Genomic DNA, 17,450 nt, shown 5'->3' on the forward strand with positions numbered 1-17,450 from the left:
TGACTACTTCTCTGATAAAGATGGCGTCATTACCGAACAGCAGCAGGCGTTTGTAATCGAAATCAGATACTATGAATCTACCATCAGGTAATGATAGACAGACCTGTATATTTAAATTTTTCATGTCGTCTGGTATTGCCAGTCGTCTCAACAAGGATGGCCCAATTTGTTCAATTCCAGGTATATTTTGAATCATCTGCTGCGCTTCATCTGTTCTTCCGTTCATATTGGATTATGGTTCTTGGATAGTCTTGATTTTCTGTGAGATTTTTCAGTCTCCTAAAAAACCTAGCTCACATTCTGTGCATGGAGATTTCATTATCACGACCAACGACCAACATATTTCACCGATGAGCCCATATTCTGAAATGTACAATTATTTTCTCTCTCAAAGCAATTTTCAGAATTCAGAAAAAATAGTTTTCCTCTAGATATGACCTTATATTAAAGAATATTAAATGTTTGTGTTTTTAATATAAATTATTTTTTTTAGAACTTGACCGAGTCAGATTTTTTGCAGCATTTACTAAAAGATCTTCACTGAAGTCCTTGAACTAATCAAAACTGACATTAGTCTCAATTTTTGTACCGTTGGTAGTTGTTTCAATTCTTAAACAGTCTTACTCTATGCTACCTTTAGGCCAAAAGATGTAGTTTCTAGCTTTGAGGCACAAGGAATGATCAATAAAGTTATCTCATTGATTGGAAAAATGATTTTTGATTGAATAGGAAATTGGATAGGCTCAGAGCCTGTGTCGCTCGCCTGCATCTTTAATATTTGCCACTTCTTTTGGAAAGAATCATCATTTGATAGCTCTATAAAGAGTTAAATGACAATTTCAATCATGTCTATTTGTTGTTCTTTCCTGCTGATAATTTTTCATATTTAAAGTTTCTATTCATCTATTATAGTTATATAATAAGCAAAAATAGAGAAATCGTCATTTTATGATCGGGTTGTTGTCTCTTACGCCAAGTTCAAATAGAAATCGAGTTCTGACTAGAGTTCCATATCAACGGTAAATAATTTTGAAGAGTAAGGTCGCTAGATTACCGGAAGTACAAGACCCCTACTCTGAATATGTTTACATTCAAGTTTGATTGAATTAACATAATAACACCCGGGATATCGAATCGATCTCAAGGAACCCTGCCACTACCCAGGGCTCCTCTAGTGTTAATGGCAGGAAAACTATATGCACATGTATATCCAATCATAACAGGTGTTATATATGACCATGTCAATCCCATCTACTCTAGCTATCCATTCGAACTTGGACTTACACATTCCCCGTTTCCATTCTCAAGTTTATACCAGACAATAGGCAATAAATAAAAAAAAATGTTAAAAATATCATCAAAGGGCAAAAACTCCAAAACATGAGTCAACTGAAGATTTCGGTCATTATGGCTTATTTGTTGATCTTCGCTTGCTAACCATTTTTGCTATTTTAAGTTTTATCGTCAGTGGACCATACATGCGCTTACTCTGGTGGTAATGTCTTGATCGGTGTTGGCTGGGAACAGTATATCTAGTTAATATATATGTTCCTGGTGCTGGTAATACATTTTTTTGGGATAAAAATTGCATTGACAATTGAATTATTTTAACATTGTTTCATCCTTACCATGAAAATTTCAACAGCTTTTCCAGAGGGAAGTAAAATGTCCGACATTAGGTGTATTTACGTAAAGAGTTATTGATTCAAATTTAAATACTTGTCTAAACATTGTAAAAAATTGATGAAGCGTCACTTTTTGTGTAAATATCAACAGATTTGAAATATGTTTTGTGGTTTGATTAAAATGTATGAACATGAACTTTAAGAAAAAAATCTTTGAAGAATCGTATACGTTTGCATGTTACTTGTCCATGAAACCAACAAATACCTCATTGCAACTTTTATTTGAAAATTCGAACAGTTTATAATCAAAAATGTTTGGGACAGGACTTTCTTTTGTTGGTCATCCCCACAGATCCATTCATGCATTTGGTAGCTAAATAATATTTTTGTCGTATTTATTTACGACCTGTAAGTACGTGTTTTGTTTATCTGTCATGAGTTAATACACCACGAATTCATTCGTAATATTACATCAAAATACCGGTATATGTCGGGAATTGAGCCTATGATATCCTCTTTGGGTCTCTTTTCTCGTTGGTGTTTCATTGACTACATTTTAAGGTTCAAACTTTTTTTTGTTTCATGCGCTCTAAAAAGCGACAAAGGAATGGAAACACCAGCTTATTTACACAATAGTCTTGGTCTGACGGAAAACTTGCACAGTATTCAACCTTTTAAAATAAATTTGTTATAATCAATTTCAAGCCAAGCTATTTAAAATAAGAAAGAAAGATGTATAATATAGTTTGCCAAACTGCTGTCCTGCATAAGCCGCGAATTTCACTTCTACAATGACGTCATGTCATTCCGCGAAGTTATTTCTAGACGTGATCAACAAATGGAGTCTGATGTTAAAAATGGACGGATCATTAAGTACCTTACTATATGTCTTTTATCGGCAGCAGTTGTCGGAGTGACGGTCTACATATATAACTGGGGTCGAAGACGGAAGTCCGACGATACAGACAATAAGGTAATTGTCATACCGAGAGGATTTTCGCTGTTTCTACCATATATACAAAATATACAACTTCTTTTTCTCAGTTTATCTATTGTAACTTGATGAGATTAGGCACGGTATTTCGAATTTCATAATCATTAATTTTATAACTTCAATTTTCTTCTTCGATTTCTTAAAAAATGGTATATGACCGATTCAGAAACGACTGCTTGGATAAGTCCAATTACTCGTAAATATAACTTTTTTCAACGCACCCTGCGTTTTGGTTTTTGCATTTATTATTCATAAGAAAGGATTTTAAAAAATACACCAATTAAAATTTAGGTTTCAATAACCATTACCAAACCATTACCAAGAACCTTTCCTAATATTCAAAATAAACATAAATGAACCATAACACTAAAGTAAAGGACCCGAATGTAAATGAAGGCACTTTTCTATTTGTTTGTCTATGATAAGATTCAGTTATCAGTTTTATAACTAAACGTGTACTTTTTGAACTCGTCTCATTTTCTCTGGCGATTTCCAACGGGATTCGTTTCTATGATTTCTGTTCATGTTCGCTGCTGCAATAACTATGGACAAATAGAGTTTTTATGTTTAGCGAATAAGATAAAAAAAAAAAAAAAAAAAAAAAAAAACATAACCTAATGCCATCCACATGATCCTCAGTACAGCGTATTGTACGTCCTGATCAGCAATAGACAATAACGCTCGTTACAATAGTCACAGTAGAAAACAGTTGTAAATGAATTTGAGAAAAATTCTAAATTCGTATTTTAAATTCTCATTCTAATGCATACCAACGAAAGTCTAAGTGGTGGTTTTCTTATCTCGTGCCTCGTCCACACAGACATTTATGCTGAGTTCACACGTATTTATAATTCGATTCGCATCAACTAATTCGAATTAGTTTAATTCACAGTCGAAACGTTTAACGTCCTAACGTCAATTCTAATTCGAAATGGAATGCGCGTCAAATTCGCTTTACTGTCCTGACGACGTTAGCTTTTAATTCGGATTAATAAAAACGTATTTCTAATGCGAATTAGTTAATTCGAATTAGCTAATTCAAATCAATGCGAATTAAAAAAAAAAAAAAAAGAAGAGTGTGTGAACGCGATTAGCGAATTCGATTCGCATTCGATTCGAATTAAAGGTACATGTGAACGAGGCATCAGTTCGAATTGAATTCGAATCGAATGCGAATTTCACACACTCTTCTTTTTTAATTCGAATTTATGCTGAGTTCACACGTAATTCGAATTCGATTCGCAATAACTAATTCGAATTAGTTTAATTCGCATTAGAAACGTTTTACGTCATAACGTCAATTCTAATTCGAATTACAATGCGCGTCAATTTCGCTTTACTGTCCAAACGGCGTTAATTTTTAATTCGTATTAACAAAATCGTATTTCTAATTCGAATTGGGTAAGTCGAATTAGCCAATTAGCCAATTCGAATCAATTCGAATTAAAAAAGAAAAGTGTGTGAACGCGATTAGCGAATTCGATTCGCATTCGATTCGAATTCAATTCGAATTAGATGTCCGTGTGAACGAGGCATAATTCGAATAAGATAATTTGAATTAGTCAATTCGCATAAGAAATACGTTTTTGTTAATACGAATTAAAAGTTAACGCCGTTTGGACAGTAAAGCGAATTTGACGCGCATAGTAATTCGAATTAGAATTGACGTTAGGACGTAAAACGTTTCGAATGCGAATTAAACTCATTCGAATTAGTTAATGCGAATCAAATTTGAATTACGTGTGAACTCAGCATTATTGTATCACAAGTGTGCAATTACAATGTTAGATCTCAAACTATCGTATAGCGGGGTTTTCTCGGGTGTAAAATTTCGCGATTTTCATAGAATAAGGTATATATAACCAGGAGATTATAACCAGGAAGATTTGGACTATTTGCGATTAGAAATAAATCCAGTTCAGACAATATATTTTAAGTGCTATAGTGAAAATTTATTAATCCGTTTATCAAACCTTTTACATTTCTTTGTGTCTAATTAATTCTATTGTTCAATATATGTTTGTCAATCCTTTTCTATATTGACTGTTTTTATATATGCTTTTGTATGTTATTTTGTAATCAGTTTAGGTCTTAGGTCTGGTACTGTCCGGACCTTGCTAATAAAGTTTAAAGTATTGGTATTCCGTCTTTGCATCACTATAACACGGAAAACTCCCGGTTATATATATATATGAAAAATTTGGCGGATTCAAAACATTTGCCAATACCTTTGCATGCGCCTTTTAAATTGGCGGAATTTATTTTGGTGATTTTGTTCTATCCGCGAAAATAAGCGAAAATTTACACCTGGCGACAATAACCCGCTTTACGGTATATCATATGGCGCTTGCTTATAAAAGTTTGTCATATGTATCGGTTGGAGTTGTATCCCTTTTCAAACTAATATACGTTATTGAAAAATTTTCTATTTGGATAATGGATGATAAACAAGTATGATTCAAACTTGAAAAGATTGAACTTCGTTGCACATATATAGATTTAGGAAGATGTGGTGGGAGTGCCAATGAGACAACTCTCCATCCAAATAACAATTTATAAAAGTAAACCATTATATGTCAATGTACTGCCTTCAACACGGAGCCTTGGCTCACACAAAAAAACAAGCTACAAAGGGCCCCAAACTACAAGTGTAAAACCATTCAAACGGGAATACATGTATGATTTATTGTAAGTGATTTAAATCTATATACAGTTTAATATGATTTAAAAAAAAAAACTATGTTTAAAAATAGGTTGACAGTTGCAGCGTCAGTGATCGAAGTGTTGATAAATCGGTAGATGACATTTCGGCTGTGACAGAGAGTTTAAGTTACGATGAAGACACTTCTACTGTCGTCCCTGAATTCCAATGTAACAAGCAGGAAGAAACAGAAGGAACAGAGTCGGACCATTACCTTTCGGCTTCATCGGTCCTTTCCATTTCAACCAGCTCTATTGAAACTTTCGCGTCAGAGATATCGCTGACAGAATCAACATCATCTACAATAGACACAGGCTACATCAATAAAAGAACAATATGTGGAGTAGAACTTGAAGACAATAACTACTCAAACGATGTAACACCACAGACATTTGAAGCTCAACTCAACTCGCCTGTTATAGTTCCCCATACTCGAACTGGGTTTTCGTCCTCGCCTTTTAACACAGATTATCAAGATGTGGAAAGAAAGGCCGTAGCCAATCCTGTCTCTGAATATTCGGACTCGCTAAAGACGATGCAGCGGAATATGGACCAATACAAGACGATAATTAAACCAAATAGCCCATCTACTGTTCAATATATTATGTAAAAAAAGAAGTGTCTCTGAAAATTTTGACAATCATGTAATACAATTGTTATCACATAAATCTTGTATTGAATGAAATGTTCCACTGAGAGAGTTAACTTTTTATTTACAATGACAACACTCGGTAACATGTCATGCGTAGATAAAACAAATACCCTTTCAACTTTGTGCGTGTGAAACTAAAAATGTCAGATATTCTCTATAAAATCTATGTCCACTATTTCGTTACATTGTCTCCTTTAAAAAAATCAAAGTACAATTGTCAAATGATTGTGATTGTTCAATTTATTTTCAGTCTTCCGGTAATCCCGATTTTTCTTTGCTTGGTTCTTCGTTTTCAACAGTTGCAGCATCACTGAATGGTGACTCCTGAAATATTTAATACTGTTTTAATATCGATAACTGTAAATCAGACAAGTGATCTAACGATACAGAAACGTTAAATAAACCGAGCATTTTGAGATTGGTATACGCAGAAATCAAACTAATTGATATCAAGACATGATGACATAATTCTGTAAAAAAAAAAAACCATTTACAAAAGGGATAATAAAAAATCACCAAAAAGGTTTTTGAAATTTCGAGAATATTTTAAAATTGCTTTCAGTAAATGGATGACAGTTAATTTATTTATCTTTTTATCGGATGTTGTGTAACACTTGTTATGTAAAATCGTGTAAGATTAAGATTTTTTTGTGTGCACTTAAATATTGATGACGACAAAACAGAGACTTTTTTCAAATCGCTTATCTTTTACTGGGTGTATCAGAAGGTCTCACCCTGATTTTCTGCGAATCTAAATCCCACATTCTCATTGAAAATAATGTGTCTATTCCCGCATCACGATATATTGTATTCATTTTTCCCTCGAAATAATTGTCTATTCCTAAATTCCCGCGAATTAAACGACTCAATCCCGAATTCACCAAAAGGTCTGTCTGCCACTCTCCTACCTTTAAAAAATCTGAAGAAACACCCATGGCATAGGCACTTGTTTCTTACTCTTTTACCTCAAAGGTATATAGGTATTTTTCAGAGACATGTGCCTACATTTTATGCAAAGACAGATACAATAATGGTACACGAATGTATGTATCATATTAGCTCATTATTAATCCCGAATATATGCAAAGACTGGTACCCGAATGTATGTATAACAAAGATAATTTTAAAACCCGAATATATTTAAAGACTGGTACCTGAATGTATGTATCATAAAGAGGATTATCGAACCCGGAGGTGTCAAATGTCGGTTGCTCCTCACTTTCCAATGGTGGTGGCATCAGTTCCAAATCCATTGGCTTATCTACCTGAAATGCATATACAATAAAATGTTTAGATCACACCATTATGCATTTATTGTTTTCATATGCGCAACCTCAGATGTTCATTTTCAGCTGACTATGCGGTATGCGCTGTGCTCATTGTTGAAGGCCGTACGCGGTGATCTATAGCTTTTAAATTCCGTGTCATTTTGGTCTCTTTTGGAGAGTTGTCTCATTGACAATCATACAACATCTTCTTTTTATACATAGAAACATATGTCTAAAACATCACACAAAACATCACCTTCGATTTAAATTATTTTTTACGATCAACAAATCGAAACACTTACGCCGATAGGAGAATTTCCGAATATTGGATTTTCAAAGCCTTGATGAGATGGTCCAACATTTTCAGCCTGCTCAGATCTAAACGAAAATCGTAAGAATGGAGGTACTTCAACGTGTGGTCTCTTTACTTTCGGTCGTCGAAAAGAAATTCTGTCAAATACCTTGAATCCAGAAATTTCTGGAATACTACAACATACATGTAACATAGATATTATTGTATGATTATATATCTAGAGAAGTCAAGATACACATTTCAAGATTTATTTTTTTCAATAAGAATCTTATCCCTAAAGCATATTAATCAGAGCTTTATAATTAATCGATTTGGCTTTTTGATTTGATGTTATCATTTATGAGCCTTTTGTTTCTTGAAAGGAAGCACGATAACCTTAGTTTTATTCTAATTATTTTTTTTTGCAACCGTTCATTATTTTTAGCTCAAAATCGCAAAAATAAGACTGTGATTTTCTCGCTGTGTTAATTGATGGCCTTATGCTGTTTCCGGCTCTGTGGTCGGGTTTTGTCTCTTTGACACATTTCCATTTCAATTCTCAATTTCACTATATATATATAAAAAATGACCCCTTTTAATAGAGGGCCTTCGTAACCATGGGTTACCTTCTCCTTCTGTACAAGAAGAAAAGCCCTGCAAATACAAAACCAATAACAACCAACACACCAATCACTATGCCAGCAGTTTCTCCTCCATTTCCTCCGCTGCCTCCTAAAATTGATTAAAAACGTTATATTATTAATAAACTTAAAAACTGTAGAGACAACAAAGTACAAGAATTTGCAAATAAGTATTCTTAATGGTTAGTTTTGGGGCCCTTTATAGCTTGTTGTTCGGTGTGAGCCAATGCTCCGTGTTGAAGGCCGTACATTGACCTATAATGGTTTACTTTTCTAAATTGTAATTTGGATGGAGAGTTGTCTAATTGGCACTCATACCACATCTTCCAATATCTATATAAGCATCCATCAACATGCGTACACAAATTGAGTCTGCTGTTTTATTACGCTACAGGTAGAATTTGATTGGTACTAGTGATGTTTTCTGAAATATCTATGGTTCATACACATTGGAAGTCCATGCACAAAGATCCAAAAGTCTTAAGCAGAGTTAGATAAATACCCCCCAAAAAGGATCTCTAGAATACAAATAAAAGCCACTTAGCAATCCAGTACCCTTCACATGTTTTGAAATGAAATTTAAAGCGTAAACAAACATGAAAGAAATTTTTAAGACCTCTTTTATTATGCAACTATAAAATTGTACACTTTAGAAACATGGGACTCGTCATCTGTAGCTGTACATGAAGTGGTGCAGCTCCTTATTCCGATCTTCAAATGTATTATGTGTGTACCTGTTCGTGCACCTGCACTTGGAGTATGAATGGCAGGTCCTGATTGCTCCATTGCTATTTTGCCAAGACTGTACTTAAATCCACCGGACAAAATATCTATAAAAAGAAGCATATCATAGCAAAACATATATTTGGAAGTGATAATCGCAATACGAAGTGTTATATTGATTTCAGTCTTAACCTGGTTATTTACATGTTATCGTCTTATAATTACATTAGATGCATGTTTCATTATAATACGTTATTCTGACGGTTCGAGTACACAGTTATCGTCCTTTGATTTTCGTTGTCCAATATAGTCCTTAGTGTGGACAGTGTGTTACTTGCCAATTTTTGTTATACCCCTTCCAAATTTATTTCTCCATGTTTTATGCCTCATATAGCAAGTTGGGGGTGAAATGACATTGTAAAAAAATTTGGGTCATAAATATTAATGTAAAGTAGTGATTAGGTCCAGTTGAAAAAGGTCAAAAATTAGCACTTCGGAAGCTGTCAAAAGATTTCAAGACCCCCTTAACATAAAATTGTCCATATTTTGAGTTAGAGCTGATGAAGTTTTCTATAATTTTGATATAATTTGTCCCAAAAGTAGTACAACACACTGTAAAAATATTATTGAGAAAGCGCAGGTGGGATTTTTTTAAATTTTCATTTATTGTCTAAAAGAAATGCACTACGAAATAATTGTGTACTCGGACCTGATTGGCTAACTGCACATCACATGTCATTCCGTAAGCAATTGCATCAGAAAATAAAATTTATCATTCATGATGACACGAGGTCCCACAATAAAGTGCACAGGTGAATTAAATAAAACTTGATAAAAATCGTTTTTTTCATGATCCTAGCTAAAAAATGTAATTATAAGTATTGAATGCTTCTTTTTGTAACTTTATAGGGTTGTAAAAGCGTTGACGGTGCGTACATTTTTAGAATGAAGCGCGGAAAATGTACTTCGGTCAACGCTTTTACATCCCAATAAATTTACAAAAAGAAGCATTCAATTCTGAAGAATGTGCATATAGTTATATCACATGTATGTTTCATTAGAATCCATAGTTTTGATGGCTGACAGTATTCGCGAGGCACTCCAATATCATATTTTATTTCCGTATAAAATACAAGAGCGAAGACTGCACGTGTTATCCATGAAAGTGTTTAAATAAAAAAAAAAAAAAAAAGAAATTAACAAAAAACATATTATGAATCCTCAATTTCATAGTTCCAGCATAACAATGTAATTCTAAGAAATGAATGCTTACTTTTTATAATTTTACAGGGTTGTGAACGTGTTGATCATGCGCATTATTTTTAGTATCAAAAGCGCAGAATACAGAATGAGCTTCAGTCATCGCTTTATTTTTTATACTAGTAACCTAATTTGGCAATAAAATTACAAAAAGAAGCATTCGTCCTAAGCCGCAAAATGTATGAGCAAAACTGGTCAGCAAGATTATTCGAAAATGTAATTAGCCACACAACGCTTCAAGAAAAATATGTGTCTATTAGGGAAACGTGTTTTCTGATATAAACTAATAAATTAGTGTAGTATATCAAAGATAAAAGCATTTGCATTTAAAAACAGTCCTGAATAAAAAAAAAGATATGAAACGTTTAGCAACAAACCTTGATCAATATCTGCCTTCATCAGTGTGGCTACATGTATACTCTGTAGACCGCCATGTTTGTCTGTCAGAGATATTTGTATTTTATCATTCGAAGTCCTGGAAACGACAAATTTTACATCTTTGAAGTCCTCCTTTCCATCGAGTTGATTCCGCTGTAGACCGTTTCTTAACGTATCAAAGTTGAAACCAGTACCATATTCAGCTGTCAGTTTAGCACCTGTTGTACATGTGTATAATTTAATTTATTACACGAATTAAACGGTGAGGCGTAATTGTCCAGTGGTTGTTAGTTTGCTGCCTCACGATCAGATAACCCACACGTTCTTTACTTTTTCCTTTTCTTCTAACAGAAAATGCACCTTCTTGGCAAATCTTGAAAAGCACTGGAACGGTGCTAATCTTCATTTCAACGTCACATTAGAAATTTCACCAGAGCAAAACCTCACAATAACTCTCTATTCAAGATGGAATTTCGCACGTGAAACATATATTTAGTCATTTTGCACGTGTGTTTTGTGTGTGTTTTATGGTTATCTTTATAACTATTTTCTCGCTGTTTTCTTCATAGTTTACAAACATTTTTTAGAAACGTGAACATTCTGAGTAATAACCTAAAAGTTCCCAAATACAGACAAGATCGAGTAACTTACCACATATTTCACAGCAACCACCAGTAAGGAGAATTGGATGTTTACAGGCTTGCTTTGCACAATATGGTTTCTGTATACTGCAGATTCTTTGTAAAATCTGTTGAAATAAGTAAAAAAAAATATAGAATCATTAACTTGTTCAAGTTTGGTTGAATTTAGTTTAGTAGTTTCAGAGAAGATCTTAGAAAATGGTTTACGACGATCAAATCGACGAACACCCGACATCAGACACCTGAAAACTAATACCGCACAACGGAAATCAAATTATTGCAAAAAATGCAAAGCCTCACGTGTGCTTTTGTGCAAGTCGAGCAAAAGATCAGTGTGACGACATGTACAATATACAAAATATATAGCTTTCATTGATTGAAAGGCAGTGAAGACAATACAATACAACAATAATTAGACATTTTTTGAACTGATTGTCAGTGGGGTTTTTTTTGTACCGTAGTTAAGGTTTTAAGTAATATGTGAAATGATCCATTTCTTACCTCAGGTAAGTCGTTTCCACAAATACACCCTAGTGGGTTATTACACGGTCGTCTGGAAAGTTTGATTTTTGATCTTTCTCCAGTGTGGGGCTTCGGAAACATCTGAGTACCCATATCAGTCTTTAGGAACGAAGATAGAGTGTTTGTACTTAAAGCCTAAAAGAAAGAAAAATGATAAGCTAGATTAATAATACAATAAGCACATATTAAGCATGGTTAGATTTTCCCTATTAACCTATTTAATGACACCAAAATATTCCGGAAAAGAGTAGCAATTTTGTTTCTGAATTTCATCTGAGTGATTTTATTGATTAGTTAGTTATGTCTAACGCCACTGTTAATTATAGCACTCTTTGTTACAATGTATATAGCGCATGGGTACATGGAGAGAACCCCATTCTTCGGCAGGAAGATTGGCAATCTTAGTATAAAAGACCGGAGTCGGACGCACCTTCAACGAGCGCTAGAATTAGAACTCACCACTTCAATGTTTTTCATTTGTATCTGCATAATATATTTAATATTTGATAGTATAATGATCTGATCTAAAACTAAATATATATCACATTCTGTGTTCCGAACATATCTGAACTTAGTATATCATTTACTTTGATTGCATATGTAATAAAGTGAAAAGAATTATATCAAAACCTACAGTAGCTCAATATGTATATAACATCCCTTTATAACACTATCAGTCCTCGGGTTGCGTACCCTCTTGTAGTGATTTTAGCAAGCTCTGATTGCTACAATAACATGTCCATACGTTATAAGCCACCAGAGGGCGCATAAATATTCAAGTTAGCTAGATATAGAATGAAATTCAAAACAGTGTGGCTGTGGCCATTGATTGACACATTAAATTCATCCATTGACTGGGACAATTTAGGTGAACGTTTGTATGTAACGACCACTGCTCACTATGTACTTTTTAAAGACACTTAAACTATGGGGTCACCAAAGGTTCTCAACACCTAATAAAGTAATTCGAAAAATTAATCAGAAATAACACGATGTTTTGATTTACATGAATTATATAAATCAAAACACAAAGGTTATTCCTGATTAATTTTTCGAATTATTTTATAATTAAAGGCGTTAAGAAACCTTTGGTGACCCCACAATTTAAATGTCTATCGTAGGTACGTCGTGAACAGTGGTCGTTACAGACAAACGTTCACGTAAATTGTCCCAGTAAATGGATGAATTTAATGTGTCAATCAATGGCCACAGCCACACTGTTTTGAATTTCATTCTATTCGTAGCTGTTACCTTTCCGGATATTTTCAGAGTGTTAACCACTATCTCCATCTCAGCTTCTACGTTTACAAAAAAAGAACTGTCTTTAGGGAAGACAACATTATCATACGAGCAAGGAACCATTTCCGATTCCAGGACCATGTCTGTACAGTTTCCTGTCTCTGTAGTAGATGAACACCAGTTCTTGGGATCAAACCAGTCCGATGGATAAGTCTTGTTAAAATGGATTTCTGTAAATAGGTATTTGTTTCAAGTTTTATTTTTCAAGCTGTGAAAAACCAGTATTGAATAGCAAGAATAAATGGTTGTACGTCAATGAGAGAGCAACACAACGAAACAGATGACTGATCGACACCCAGAGGTTATTCCACAGTTTTCCTCATAAAAGCCATATTTTTATATATATTCTTTAACATTTTCTTATTTAATCAAATCTTCATAACAGTTCATTAATGAAATTTATTGAAGTAAACCTTTAGTTGTAAATCTCTGTGTAATTTTGTCTCCTGTAGAGAGTTGTCTCATAGGCAATAATACCTCATCTTCTTGTTTATATTGCACCAAGAAAGCTTATAAAACTGTTTTTATGATAATGAATGAATGTTCGTATATATATTGCTTGAGTATTCATACGTTTTCCGTTGCCTAAAGCTAAGTAAACGTTTTGCATGAATGTATGCATTCACTAATTGGACTAACCCGATCTGAATGCCGCTTACCTTGTCCGTTACTGAGACAGCTTGGGTTGTTGTCCGGGACATCTGTAAATCCAAGAACGAAGTCGTTGTCCAGTATCAGAGTAATGTCCGTTGATGGTAATCTCTGTGAAAAACAGACTTGTGACATGAAAAGTCATATAGAATATCTATCTTAATGTCTATTTAGTTTGGTCAAACTCTATTGTTCACTATTTGTTTTATAAAGTAACGAGAGAAACAAATAATAATATTTAAAGCATCGCCTAAGATGGTTTGTTTTCTTTATTTGCTTATGTTGTCGTCATTTTTAGGAGAAATTGTATATACATTTTTGTAGCGTTAAATAAAAACTATTAATAGTCAAAAACAGACACTTCATTTTTTATATTACTCATTGGCTTTGTTCTGTAATTTACAGCTGTGGCGTGGTTTTTAGTCTTCAAAGAATTCCGCTCAAAACAGGTGCCCGTGACCGTCTAAACACTTGCAGTGAGATGCGTGTGGTTGTTCTGTGTTGAAGGCCTCACTGTGACTTTGAGAAGAAGTGCAATTAAAGCACTGTTTTTTTGCTTTATGTGTTTTAGCTTTGTATGTTCTGATTTTAACTCATGGATACCCTATATCCATTCTTTTCTATTAGGTCTTACCAGTTCTTTTAGAGTTGTGTTCATCTGCATGTACACAGAAGGGCTGTCATCACTAAACACAGCTATGGTGTCGCCACATGGTGGTTTCCCGGAATCCCAATTGTACGCATAATCAAAATTAGTATTCGGAATCCATCGTTTATAACTCCCATCTGCTTGTACTATTGAAATAAACATATTACTATATAGTCTGTCTCATATTTTTATTTATTGACTTGCATTGGCTTAATATAAAATAGGTTCCGTGTTATGCCCCACCTACAATAGTAGAGGGGCATTATGTTTTCTGGTCTGTGGCTCCGTTCGTGCGCCCATCCGTCCGCGTTCGTCTGTGCGTCCGTTCCGGTTAAAGTTTTTGGTCAAGGTAGTTTTTGATGAAGTTGAAGTCCAATAAACTTGAAACTTAGTACACATGTTCCTTATGATAAAATTATGATCTTTCTAATTTTAATGCCAAATTAGAAGTTTTATACCATTTTTACGATCCACTGAACATAGAAAATGATAGTGCGAGTGGGGCATCCGTGTACTGGGGACACATTCTTGTTTTATATGATCTTAAGTACTCGACTTTATGGCACTTTCCAGGAACGACTTGTCCTTCTGACGCACTTAAGATTACTTTGGTTTTTGTTATACAATCTTTAGTTCTGTTTATTGTTTAGTGAACTTTTTGTTGTCTTTTCATTGTTTTTCATTAGTTCATTTTATTTGTTTGATATTGTGTCCACCATTTATATCTATCTCCTTTTCTCCTTTAATTTTCAATTCTCCTGTGTTATTTATCATAGTCGTTGAAGTCGTTTGTTTGTATTCTATGTCTTTGTTTTTGTTTGTTTGTTTATTCACAACTTTGTGTATTTTGAAAAAAGTTAAACAATTGGTAACATATTATTGAGATTAAGGTGAACAAGGCATGGACAACCAATCAGAAATCTTACGTCGAAGAAAAACATGCATCACTATTACAAAAAAAGAAGGATTACGAAAAGACAGTCAATACAAAAAGGTCTACAAAATAATGCACAGAAAACGAAAGAATAAGTAACACGAAAAAACTAGAAAATGGGACAATATCAAGTGACTCAGAAGGGTATGTAGTCATATTCTACTATCATCCACCGTGATGCTCATGAGTAAACAATCGATGATAATTCGTATTTGATAATGTCGCAATCTATGAAAAGAGGACGAGGTTATGTCTCATATTAATGGTCATATTTGACACAAATATTCAATATCGGTCATCTGAGCCATGCTGACGTCTATTAAATGTTTGGCTAACGCCTTTTTTCGAATATATTTTATCAACTGAGAGAAATATACTCCATATGCAAACTTAGAATTATCCGTTGATAGATTAAGAAAGAAAAACAGGTGCCACATGTGGAGCAATGATCTGGCACTTCTGACCCTTCCGGAGAACCTTAGTTCACCTCAGTTTTTGGTGGGGGTCGTGCGGCTCAGTCTCTATGTTGTGTTTTGTGTTCTGTTGTATTGTCGGTTTATTTTCAATAAATGAGTTTTAATGTCCGTTTAGTATCTTTTGTTTCTCTTTTTAAACCCCCGCAGGCTAAGTTGACCTAAGAAAAATGTGGCTTTTCTTTTAGTTTACATGTCCTCTTTGGAAACACAGATTCTCACGTTTCTATGTATTTATTTTATTCCTGGCAATCACATTTTTTGATTTTAGTGTTCCTGGTGAAGGTAATTCAAGACAAGCCGTTTCAGGATTTCAAAGTTTATGGAATTTTTGTATTGTTCGGTTATCTTGAATGAATTATAATTGTTAAAGGTGTTGTTAACAAATATTATTTTTTTTGGTGTACACTTGAACAATATTTCCTAGAATGCTTTAGATTATGAAATAGAGAAAACTGACCCAAAACCCATAGATGAAAAAATGGCAAGAAAACCCAATATTAATTTGTAATTGTATAAATTAGTTAAATGCAATGCAATTTTAAAGGTTCAATATAAAAGTAAGAAAATACGGAATGATCGAAAACCTTATTTTACTTGTACACTGTATTATGTTTGTTTGTTTATGTTACTATGACAGGAACGGCTAGTATTTATATGTTATTTTTTTATATTTCGTCTCTAATAGCTATGGCATTGACAGTTTTAGGCTACGGAAAATTTAAATCAAAATCACAGCATCTTGTTGAATGATCTGATCCCCCTTTTTTTCTAAATATTTCAAGTATTAAAGTAAATATTCTTCGATATTTAAATCTATTTTCACTTATCTAATGTGTTAGTGATCTTACCCAAACGATAGTTGTTCATATATGATACCCCTCTCCTTGAAAATAAGAATATTTCTAAAACAAAATGAAAAAAAACAAAAAAAATTTAGAAAAAAGGGGGATCCTTTCTAAAGCGGTTGGAAAAAAAGAATAGAGGCGAATCTTATTATTTATTTTAATGTCGTTTAGATTACAAACATGAACACATTGAATAAGTGAAAATAGGTTGAATTACTAATAAATATTTCTAAAAAATAAAAAAAATAAAAGTCTAGAAAAAAGGGGGAGGGGGTTATTCCCAAGGCGCCTGCTGTTAATACTACATGAAGTCAAAACGTCATTCCTGGTAACTATAAATCATATTCTAAATGAAAGAATTTTTTATTACCATAGCATAGGAAATAAATAGCAGAGTAGTTACAACTTCATTATATGTTATTCTATAATTTTTTAGAAAAGGATAACTACACTATAAAACATTAAAACTTTGCTCAGGAAAATAAGTAAAAGGCAACATTCAATATAAAGAAAACTGCAATAAGCATTTAAAGTTCGAATTAAGAGAAAAACAATGAATATTTTTTAAACAAACATACACATTTTAACAGGTACTTACTCAAAATGACGAGAAATATTAACAGACTGAGAACATCCATATTGGAGGGCGTATTTATCTTTGTGTATTGAATTCTATAATGAGATGCATTTATGATCCAGCATGGATAAGATAGGTATAGTATATCATAATTCAAAATGGTACGTGTTGGGAGAAGGTCAACAGCCTATTAATTAATTTGTATAAATAAATTTATTATATCATTACTGTAGCGAAGACGAAAAAAAATCAAACAAATAAGATTAAGATTATAGGAATGTTGTTCTGATATACTGATAAATGAAATATTTTAAAATTAACA

At 33.4% G+C, this 17,450-nt stretch overlaps 2 protein-coding genes across 2 annotated transcripts; one reads left to right on the forward strand and one right to left on the reverse strand.

The window, feature by feature from the left end:
* Nucleotides 1–1,628: 1,628 nt before the first annotated feature.
* Nucleotides 1,629–6,018, forward strand: LOC139515938 (uncharacterized). Its single transcript, XM_071305709.1, has 2 exons — nucleotides 1,629–2,598; nucleotides 5,373–6,018. The coding sequence occupies exons 1-2, from the start codon at nucleotides 2,425–2,427 to the stop codon at nucleotides 5,928–5,930; spliced, it is 732 nt and encodes a 243-aa protein (XP_071161810.1). The 5' UTR covers nucleotides 1,629–2,424; the 3' UTR covers nucleotides 5,931–6,018.
* Nucleotides 5,904–17,225, reverse strand: LOC139515937 (protein amnionless-like). Its single transcript, XM_071305707.1, has 12 exons — nucleotides 17,150–17,225; nucleotides 14,282–14,442; nucleotides 13,656–13,758; nucleotides 12,949–13,166; nucleotides 11,677–11,832; nucleotides 11,186–11,282; nucleotides 10,534–10,752; nucleotides 8,908–9,003; nucleotides 8,159–8,264; nucleotides 7,543–7,726; nucleotides 7,127–7,237; nucleotides 5,904–6,296 (listed from the first exon to the last, which is right to left on the reverse strand). The coding sequence occupies exons 1-12, from the start codon at nucleotides 17,187–17,189 to the stop codon at nucleotides 6,219–6,221; spliced, it is 1,569 nt and encodes a 522-aa protein (XP_071161808.1). The 5' UTR covers nucleotides 17,190–17,225; the 3' UTR covers nucleotides 5,904–6,218.
* Between the last annotated feature and the right edge of the window lie 225 nt (nucleotides 17,226–17,450).

This window comes from Mytilus edulis, chromosome 3, assembly GCF_963676685.1.
Source record: "Mytilus edulis chromosome 3, xbMytEdul2.2, whole genome shotgun sequence".
Taxonomy (NCBI): Eukaryota; Metazoa; Mollusca; class Bivalvia; order Mytilida; family Mytilidae; genus Mytilus; species Mytilus edulis.